Source organism: Glycine soja, chromosome 13 (assembly GCF_004193775.1).
Source record: "Glycine soja cultivar W05 chromosome 13, ASM419377v2, whole genome shotgun sequence".
Taxonomy (NCBI): domain Eukaryota; kingdom Viridiplantae; phylum Streptophyta; class Magnoliopsida; order Fabales; family Fabaceae; genus Glycine; species Glycine soja.
In genome coordinates, this window is record NC_041014.1 from 20,241,931 (window position 1) to 20,252,799 (window position 10,869).

Consider the following 10,869-nt stretch of genomic DNA (forward strand, 5'->3'; position numbering starts at 1 on the left):
CAAGTTGTTACGTATTCAGTTCGAGTTAGAGCATTGTATCGCAAGCTTTGTCTTGTATATAAATAGAAATATGGTGAGTATCTCATTGAATCAGAACTTCAGAATCACCATTCAGTTTTAATAACATACTCTTGTTAGTTTTATTTTCAATACTCTTGTTTGATTTTAAATAGGGTTAGGTAAGTTAAGTTCAAAGATTGAACTCGATCATGATAACCTAAAATAATTATTTATTATTTCTTTTAATTTATTGGTCCAAACAAAATTTAACTCTTTTACATATATGAAAATTCCAACATAGGGACGACTAAAATAGAATGTACTGATAATATAAGTTTTTTTACTATCATTTAATCATACATTAGGATATATATTAAAATCACAAATTTTTGTAATAATTAATATTATTTAAAGCTTACATTAAAAAAATATATAATTTGTTCACAATACAAAAAATCTTTACATTGACCGTGAATGAAAACTACACTCTAAAAATATATAGCACGATTTAAGGGAAAATAAAAAGTTCAAATTTGAAAAGGCAGTTAATCAACTCTTTGAAGTTGATATACTCAATGTTTAATATGACTTATTATTTACTTAAAAGGTGCATAAATAATTCTTTTTATTTTAGAGAGAAGCATATATAAATAATTCTCGAGTGGAGATAGTATCTATATTCTATAAGCACAACTAAACAAAAGTTTTAGTTGATATTAAAATAACTTGTACTTCAATATGGGCATTAAAGTTTCATCATTAGAAACTAGCAACACATGTTTTGTTAAAATAAAAAGATTAAAAAAGTCCCCTTCAAAAAAAAGATTAAAAACATACTAAACATACAAATTTTTTTTAGGAGAATATTTACAGAAACTAAATCTAACTTTTCAAAAATATTTTGAAAATCCAAAAATCTACCATGTTTCTGGCTAAAAAAACACGTGTTTCGTATCAACAAATCATTAGCATCATTTTCTTATCATTCATAAATATCTACTATTTGTTTTTGTAATTGACTAATCGTGTTCACATTAATTACAATTATTTCTCTATAGTACTTTTTTCATACACCCAATTAGTAATAAATATTCACTGTTCCATTACCATATGATTGAACCATGCACCCAATTAGTAATAAATGCACAAAACAACAACAGAACGTAACAAACAAAGCACAATATCTCTCGAATCGCACAAAAGAGAAAAGAGAGAAGAAGCAGCACCCACCTGTTATGCCCTACTGCTCTCAGAAAAGTGCCCTTTTTGGCTGAAAAAAACGGCTAGTGCAGTTGCAGTGTGGTAGTGGTAGTGCTGATTTTCCCTGAACCGTACCCTACCCTTGTCCCTATCAAATAACCCAAAACCTCTTTCTGTATCCCTGAGTTTCTCGCTCCCACCCTTTCTCCCAAATGTGCCACAAATCCTCACAGAACTGATTCACACTCACCACGCTACTACTCTGTTTTTACCCTAACCGACCAGTACTGCCACCTGTCCACAAAAACACCATCATTTCATTTCCCACTCTTTTCTATTTCTATTTCCTATGTTTTCACTCCAATTTATTCCTATTCCCCTGTTTTTTCTCATTTTGCCACTCTCCATTCAAAACCCTGTTGCTCATATTTGAATCCTCTTTCTCTTCTTTCATCTTTGTCTTTTTACTTCCCTTCTTTCTTTTGGGTTTTTGATCAAAATATCCGAAAAATACGCCATGAGAAACGAAGAGCTAGGAGGAATGTGGTTGAACCGGTTTTCCAATCTTAATACACTCAACAACACCCCCCTTCACCGTGGCCACGTCACCTCACAACCACAATCTTCTTCGAGTGTTTTCTCCATGATCCATGATGATTGTGTTGATGTTGATGTGACGCTGTCTAATGATTTTGCTAGAATGAGTGTTTTTAACAAACTAGGGAATGTTGGTGTCAAAGCCAGAGGAAATGGTTATGGATATGGTGCTAATGTTATGGACTCATCATACCCACATGCATTCTCACACTCACTTTGTTCTTTTGATGCACATGTTCATGAAGAAACGGGTACCCCATTACCTATTTGGGGTGTTTCAGTTTCTTCTGATTTGAAGGGACACACTTTTGGACCCCCAATGGAGTTTTCTTCTCATACCCAAAGGAGTAACCCTTGTTATGGACAGGTTCCACTTCAGAACCCTTTTCATGCTACAAGGCCTTTTGCAATGGACTGTGATGTGAAAAGTCCCTTTCTGATGCAACAACAACCCAAGGTTGCTATGAATGTTAACACTCCATCTTCACATTACTTCCCTGCAGCAAAAGAAAGAGGAACGACAAGGGTAGCTGTAAACCCCAATGGTGGTGATTTTTCTCATTCTAGAGAGGACCCTTTGGGGTTTCAATGTGATGGTGGTTTTATCTTGCAAGAGAAGGATGTGAAATGTTGTAATGGTTGTAGAGGCTGCAATTCTTTGTGGGGTTGCAATGAGAGTTTATCCTTACCAGTTCAAGAAGTGGGAGTGGGTGAGGAACTTCCTCAGCACATTCCTTCTCGTGTTGCTCCCACTAAGCACGAAAAGAATGGTGTTCTCACGAGCGACGTTTCACCTTCTTCGCAGCCGTTGTTGTACAATTTTAGTCCTTTGGCTAAGTTCCAAGGCTACATTTATTACCTGGCTAAGGATCAGAACGGTTGCCGCTTCCTGCAGAGGATGATTGATGAGGGCACCTCCGAAGATGTGCTAGTATTGTTCAATGGAGTCATAGATGATGTTGTTGAGCTTATGATTGACCCTTTTGGGAACTACCTCGTGCAAAAGCTGCTTGATGTGTGTGGAGAAGATGAAAGGTTGCAGGTTGTGTCAATGTTGACTGAAGAACCAGGGCAGCTAGTCAAAACCTCTTTGAATCTACACGGGTATATGTAATTATTTGTCCTCCAATTGAACTATATCATAATTGAACATGTTTTATTTCTCTTTTTGAAATGATGAATTTGATAGAGTTGCTGTATCAGGACTCGGGTGGTGCAGAAGTTGATCACCACTGTGGACTCTAGAAAACAAATTGCAATGCTGAGGTCTGCCATTCAATCTGGTTTTCTTGCCCTTATTAAGGATCTGAATGGAAATCATGTCATACAGCGTTGCTTGCAATACTTTAGCTGTAAAGATAATGAGGTATAACAACACTTCTCTCTTTTGCTTCTTGTGTTACTTTAAAGTGGACAGCTAATGGTTGTTCTTGTTCTCCTATATTTAATTGAATAGTATGGAATAACTCTATGGCAATGTAGTGTTGAAGTTAGTGAATAAAGGGAAAATAAACCTACAATAAACCAAGCGATTGATTTGAAGTTTAATATCAAATTTTGTTCTAAGCTGTATGAAGGTATCATTACACATCTTGATTGAATTCATCATTATCTTGACACAAAATGGTCTTCAATCAACACTGCTTCGAGCAGAGGGCATTCCTGTTTTATTAAAGTTTCACAAACTGTTTCATTCATGGCTTAGTGAAGCCTTAGCTTCTTATACTGTGAGCTCTCCTACCTCTTTTGGTCATTTGGTGTGAACCAGATGAAATATATTTCAGAAGAGGGTCTTAAATCTTTCACTTTGTTGAACCTTTTTTAATTGCATGGTAATCTCCGAATCTAATATATACACTCTACTTCAAAATATCCTGATTTTCAAACTAATTTCATTATTGAGCAGTTTCTAATTTGTTGGATACTTCATCTCTGGGATTTTCATATTTACAAGCCTATGTTTATGTCTGGTCACTTCAGAAATTTCTAACAGGTAAGTCAATTGTGGAAGGAACAAAATTCACCATCTGTTGAGGGGTACTCTCCTATGACCATAATGGTGAAGATTCTATTCTTGGCCAGTTAGCCTAAATATGTTCCTTATTTTCTTTCCCAGTTAGGAATTCTTAAAAGGCTAATTCTCTATGTAAGAAGCAATGGAAATAAATGTTCTGGTTGAGAATGTATTGATTATTGACCATTGACACGGGCCTGAAAAAGTTACTAATAAATTCGGGTGATCCCTTTCATTTTGTGCCAGCCTCTAATAAATTAAATTATTTGACTCATTGCCACTAAGATATCTCTGTTTCATTTATTACTTACCACGATAAATACTGTATTAAATATAACGTAGGTACTGCAGAGTGACTAGTCGTTATGGTTTTTAGGTGATGGTAGAGAACCAAACTTAATGCACTCTGAAATCCTCAATGATAAAATCTTTTGAGAAGATATTCTGAAATCTTTATCGAGTTCAAATGGATATAATAATTGTAGTTTTGATTTTTGAACATATTGAATTTGGTAGAATTCTGTATTCTGTGTAACGACCTTGTTAAAAGCTACACAAAATGAGGTTTAACAGGTCTCTATGAGTATGAATGAATTTGAGGGAAGTCGTTTTCTTTGAAGTAGCTTGGTGAGATAGAAACTTCATTCAAATTATACTGGTGAAAGTTAAAATGTAGAGAAAAATAGAGAATCTAAAGGAAATGTGTAGTTGCTAATTCAATTGATTCAAAGGCAGCATTTTGTTGTAAAATACTAGTATTATGGTTATGGTTATGATCATGGTTATTTATAAATCATAATAGAAATACTATTTTAGAGCTTTCTAGAATTTTTTTTAATGGTGGATCACAAAATTTATCAAGCTTGTGCACGTGCCTTAACATCTAATTCATCATTTGTTTTCCCTTGAACCTACTGATTTTATTGAAACTAATTATAATCATCATACTCGTTTCCCTCTATCATTTGTTGCAGTTTATTTTTTATGCTGCTACAAAGTTTTGTGTGGAAATAGCTACTCATCAACATGGGTGTTGTGTACTACAACGTTGCATTGATTATTCCACCGGAAAATACAAAGATATGCTGGTAAAGGAAATATGCAGACATGGGCATCTCCTTGCTCAAGATCCATTTGGGTAATAAGCCTTTGGGATATTTGGATTTAATAAATCTTTTTTCACTGCTTAATTTGGAAATATACATATAATTGTTTATCATATAATGCTTTTCTTGTTTTTCACAGGATTTTTCTTTTAATTATGTGAGGAAGAGCTTTAGTGCATATCCTTAAATTGAATGTTTAAGGTGTGGGTTGGTTTGAGGTTAATTGAAAATGGGATAAAGTTAGGCTCCAAAAGAAAAGTGTGTACGTGATTTGGAAAGGTAGACATGTCATGACAGGGCATATATTAGAATAAACTAAAAGATACTACAAGTTTAAAATTTCTTCAATAGATATCTCACTTCCAAAAAAAAAAATGTAGATTAGCAGGGTTATTTGTTTTTTATTTTTAAACCAAAAAATTATAAACTCGTGGAATTACAGGTAGAGGTTCTTCATATTTATAGAACATAAGGGTACTTAAAAGCCAAGAGAAAGAGAATAAAAAACCATGTGTAAGGAGAGACAGATAAACCATAAAATTCTTCCTGCTGATAAGAGGTATTTCAGCTTCATTTCCTTTCCATTTGATTTCATCTGGGACAACACGAATCATAAAAAAGACATTTGGAGGTTAACTCTAGAGTACAGATTCTGAACCAGGATCCTTCAAACACAGATTGCACTTGATTATTTTACATCTTGGGTTTAATTGTTTATTTTTCTCTAAAATTGCAACCTTTCAATCTCTCAATGTTTTGCAGAAATTATGTTGTTCAGTATATTATAGAGATGGAGAACCCAAGTGCCTCATTGAAACTGCATTCTCAGTTCAAAGGGAACTACGCCAACCTCTCAATGCAAAAATTTAGCAGTCATGTAGTTGAAAAATGCCTCGTGCATATTGTAGAGATCAGGTCAAGGATAGTCCAAGAATTGTCGTCTTTTCCTCACCTTGAGCGGTTGCTACAAGACCCATATGCCAACTATGTTGTTCAACGTGCTCTCGGAGTGACCAAGGTTTGAAACTAAATATATAATGAAATGCTTGCAATACATTTTATAACATATACTCTTTCCAACACACTCTTTTATTATACGAGAATTGTAAAATAAGGAATTTATTGTCTCTTTTTTATTTTTTATTTTTCTGATACAGGGCTCTCTGCATGCATCTCTAGCCGAAGCTGTTCGCCCCTACAAAACATTGCGCAGCAGCCCTTATTGCAAAAGGATTTTCTCGAGGAACCTGCTTAACAAGTGATGTGTGACTGGTAGCTAGATAAGAAGATATGTTGTTTTGTTCACTTGAGTTACTAACTAGTTTTCTTTTCTCCTAATTAAGTCCCTCCTAGTTTTATACTTTAATGTCGTGGCCACTAGTATATTTTGTATGTATGTATGCCTACTTGAGTGTCTAAGAATCTGTGAGCCAAATATACTAGAAACAAGTTTGACCTAGCTAGCCTCTAATCATCCCATGTGATCCAGGGGTCTGAAAGTTTCAAAGGCAAGTTTGTTTTCCAATGGATCAGTGATGCATGGTACATCCTATATATGATGTTATATTTCTAGTTTCTATATAGATATCATGTGTACATTTTCCAGGAATGGAAGTTCTATTTTGATAAAATATTTTGTCTCGAGTTTGGGTACTGCCTTTCCGAGATACTAATGACTTGGAGATTTTATGGCCTTGTTGTTGGGATGAAGATGGTTTAATTTCTTCCTTTAATGGGCTCAATGTACTGGAAAGCCGCTGATAGTCCAAAACAAATTTATGACAAATTATACATGAGATGTTTCAAATGAGTAATGAAACTATTAATAACAGCCTTTAGATTACAGTTAAAAATAATTAACGGTGAATAAAATACAAATTTAAGTTATGGCACGTGGCTCTCAGGAGATTAAAAATCAATTTTACTGATGCTGCAAAGCAGTTGGAACTAGATGGCCTCTTCCCAGCATTCTCCTGTACCAAGTTGATTGATAGTCTTCCCACTGTGGGTGTGGGTGTTATTCTTCCCGAAAACTATTTTTGGAAATACATTGTTCTCACAGGAAATATTTTAAAAATTGAAAGATGTTCCAAAGATTAGTTTCTGAAATTTATTTAACATCTTTCTGTAACTAAATTCCGAAAATATTAAATTCTAATACTTTCTGAAATTTATTTAACATCTTTCATTTCCTGTTTTCCCTTTTAATTACAAAATTGTCACAAGATTTGTACAGAAAATAGAAAAATAATAGAAAAACGTGTTCACTGTTTGCCAGTTTGCCTCTCAAAAAGAACTTACAAGAATTTCTTACTGATTACCCATTAACTAGTAAATACAAACTGATTTCTTTGTGAGAATTTTTGAGTCATATCTTTACCAGATCTTTGTGGGATATGTCATATGTTTAAGAAGCGAACCAAACTTATTTGTCTCTCTATATATATTTAACTTCAGAAAAGTGACCCTAAAGTCACTAGTGATTTACAAAATCTGAACCACATATATATTGCAGGATTCCATTTATGTTTGACACTCAATCAATTCTAGGGGCTTCAAAAACCCACCAAAGTGTGCCAAAGTGGTTCATTTTATTCAACAAAGGAAGACAATAATGGCCAGAAAACACAACAACATGGAACCACAAAGCAGTACACTGCACACTATATAGTACCTCTGCCACAAGTACACACACACAAACACAAAGGAGTATGTCAAGCATCATCATGTCCTAAAAGCGCCACAAGCATTTTCTCATAGTCACCGGTGGTGTCCTTAACAATAGCACGTTCAAGAGGGACACTGCTCCTCCTTTGATACTCATCTGCTATGTTTTTCAAATCAACCTCAGCCCTTGTGGCCACCACTCTTGTAAGGGCTCCTTCATCGGTTCCTCGCTTGTTGATCGCCAAGCGAACAACCTTCTCGAAGTACTTCTCGGGACGGATCAAGCACTTCACAGTTGCTCTTAGTAAAGACAGGAACTCGTCCTTTGGATCAGCCTTCAGGTCCTGCAACATTGGCACAAAAATTGTACGTCAATGTAAAATATATATACAATGTTTCTTTTTGACATATTTGAAGTTTCCTAATACAACTATTTGAAAGCAATATAGGATGAGCTACTTTACCTTGTTGATATCTTGTCCAAATGCATCTTTGTAGTGATTCAAAGTAGCATTAATCTGTGCTCTGCTCCTTGTGGCCAAAATCCTGATGAAGTCGTCATCATTATAAGCCTTGTTTGAAATCTTCTCATGCAGCAATTTTGCCTCAGTTTTTGCCAGGGTCAAGTTGACCTCATCTCCTTCATATCGATAAGAACTAACCAGAGGTAGTATGAGCTAGAGAAAACAAATGTTAGCTAATTTTGACCTTTTGAAGTGAGAAGAGTGAAAGAAAAACTCAGATAGCTAAAAGAAAACCACAAATATAGCTCAAATTCTTCATTATCAAAATACAAATAAATTTTGGTTCACAGTTTAAAAAATATGATTCTACATATAGTCAATTGTTTCCGACAAAAGGAAGCTCTAAAAATTTGACAGCACAAAAGGTTTCATTTTTCCAATGCAGTTGAGGCTAATCAGTAGCCACAGCCCACAGTTCATTTTGACACAAATTAGGTCTCATTATTTCTGTTCAATCATCAATTCTTATTGCATCACTAACACAAACTGGACATATTATATGCATGACCCCCAGAAAATATTAAATAATCAATAGCTTAACCAAACAAATTGATCTAGACATTGCATAGGATCAGATAAACAGTTGGTGAACAAAACAATTAACTTTCAATGTCAATATACAGCTTACCTACTAACTATTTCAATTCTACTTAAAAACACTCCCGAGAACCATCTTGAGGGGAAAAATATTGCAAAATTGTCATATTCATATACAACAGGACTCAAATGTTTGTAAGTTTGTTTCAACTAATAACATGGTTATGCTTGAGAATCAGTACCTTACGGAAGTCTCCTGTTGTGTGATGAGCAACATCCTCCTCCAGAGACTTCTTATAAAGAACATGGTAAGCCTTCCTCGCAGCAAACAATTGTTCAGAGGACCTAGTGCAGGCTATTTCCACCAGAACCTGATTGCTTGAAGTCCATTTTTTAGTCGCCTCGTTTGCCAAAAATGCATCACGTTCAGCAGAATCAAGTGTCCAAAGATGAACCAGCCTCTAGTGAGGAGAAAATTCAAAGCACACATCAGTTTCAATTTCAAACACCCAATAAAAGATATGTATGTTATTCCTACAGGATAGTTTTATTATCAGTTTTCATTACCAAACATTTTGGAGTGATGTCATGCTCCCCAGTTAATCAGTTTAATATTTTCTTGAGCTTGACCTTAATAGCCAGGTTTTAACTAGAACTAGAACTGTGTATTTAAATTTTAATTAACCAAAACACATACAAAACCAGTGTGTACCACAATCTCTTGAATGGTGCTCATTTAGGTATACATAACACAAGTGCCATACTAGGAACAACTCATATATGGAAAGAAAACATCCTCATATACCACCTTTCCTTTAAAGAGAACCCAACATGTTTTTTTTTTTTTTTATTGGCAAATTTTAGTTGTTAGTATTGCTGGTTTTTGTTAGCGGGATGATTCGAACCCACCACCTCTCCCCTTCCCTTCTCTCTTCACCACTAGGAGGACCTTATATCTCCAAGGAACCCAGCATGTGGTACATTCCAGTGAATTCGGCACACAACACAGGGTTATTGATAGAATTATGTATTTATGGGAAAACGCTTTTTTGTACTAACCTCAAAATCACTCGTGAGTTCTTTGTCCAAGGCCTTGAGGAGATCTTCTCCATAGGTCTGGGCATAAGTTTCTCTGATAAGCTTCCTCTGAGCAGCATTCCTATGAGCCAAGATCGATACAATCAGCTCCTCGTTAGTTCCCCAACCTGCAATTATATTTGGTTAATTAAAAATTCATCAAAAGTCAAAACACAAAAAATGTATAACCCAAGACACAATCCTCAACTGAAAACAAGATCACAATATATACACCGCATGATCTTCAAAACAGCTCGGAAAAGCATAACCATATAATATAACCTGATCTTCAATTAATTAGTTCTGATAATTCAAACTCACTAATCATCGGGTAGCAAATACCATATATATCAATTTAAGCATGGAAAGTCTTCGATTTTACTTTGGTTTTTGCGGTTTAAACGGTTTTTCCGTTTTTTGGATCGGTTTGGCAAACCGGTTTGATTCGGTTTTGAACACGCCTAGTTAGTATTTATGAATCTATGATCATCATTTTCTGTCTTTTGATCCAAAAATGATCACTTATTCCCTTAACAAATCAACAACATGTTACATTCTCAACAACCATGCACAGATCAAACCACCATATGACTAGAAAACAACAAAAAGCATGGTATCAAATAATCTGTTTAAGATTAATTTACACTTATGATTATGATAGTAGATCATTAAAGCTTAAATAACGTGATTTGAAGAATAAGAAGAATAGTGAAACCTGAGAAGGCTTTTCGGAGCTGCTCACAATCATCTGCAACGGGGGGAAGAGGCTGAGGAACCTTAAGTGTCGCCATTGTTGTTCTGTTTTTTGTTTCACTTTTCACACACTCTCTCTTTGCTCTGTTTTGTTTTGTATTGTATTTTTGTGCAAGAAAAAGAAAACAGGGAAGGGAACTATATATAGGAAATTAAAGAATTTTTTTGTGTGTCGGTAAATGAAGTCAAACGTGGGTGTCCCACATGCAACAACGTGACATGCAATCGCAATTGAGACTTCGCCACGCCACATCTTATCCTCATTTCCCGCTTCTTCTTTTTCTGCAATAAATGAATAAAATAAAATGTCAGTGTCTATGTCAATCCCATGCTCGTATGATGAATGGAGTGGTGATGAACACAATGCCAATAATGTAGTGCTGCGTGGATAATT

At 35.0% G+C, this 10,869-nt stretch overlaps 2 protein-coding genes across 2 annotated transcripts; one reads left to right on the forward strand and one right to left on the reverse strand.

Annotated features, from left to right (window-relative positions):
* The first annotated feature begins 1,208 nt into the window (after window positions 1–1,208).
* LOC114382119 (putative pumilio homolog 8, chloroplastic) lies at window positions 1,209–6,502 on the forward strand. The gene is made up of 5 exons (XM_028341358.1): window positions 1,209–2,901; window positions 3,001–3,163; window positions 4,786–4,949; window positions 5,680–5,935; window positions 6,075–6,502. Exons 1-5 carry the CDS (start codon window positions 1,718–1,720, stop codon window positions 6,177–6,179), a joined length of 1,872 nt encoding a protein of 623 aa, XP_028197159.1. The 5' UTR covers window positions 1,209–1,717; the 3' UTR covers window positions 6,180–6,502.
* Window positions 6,503–7,323: 821 nt separating this feature from the next.
* LOC114382376 (annexin D1) lies at window positions 7,324–10,599 on the reverse strand. The gene is made up of 5 exons (XM_028341751.1): window positions 10,438–10,599; window positions 9,705–9,850; window positions 8,888–9,106; window positions 8,049–8,261; window positions 7,324–7,928 (listed from the first exon to the last, which is right to left on the reverse strand). Exons 1-5 carry the CDS (start codon window positions 10,511–10,513, stop codon window positions 7,632–7,634), a joined length of 951 nt encoding a protein of 316 aa, XP_028197552.1. The 5' UTR covers window positions 10,514–10,599; the 3' UTR covers window positions 7,324–7,631.
* Between the last annotated feature and the right edge of the window lie 270 nt (window positions 10,600–10,869).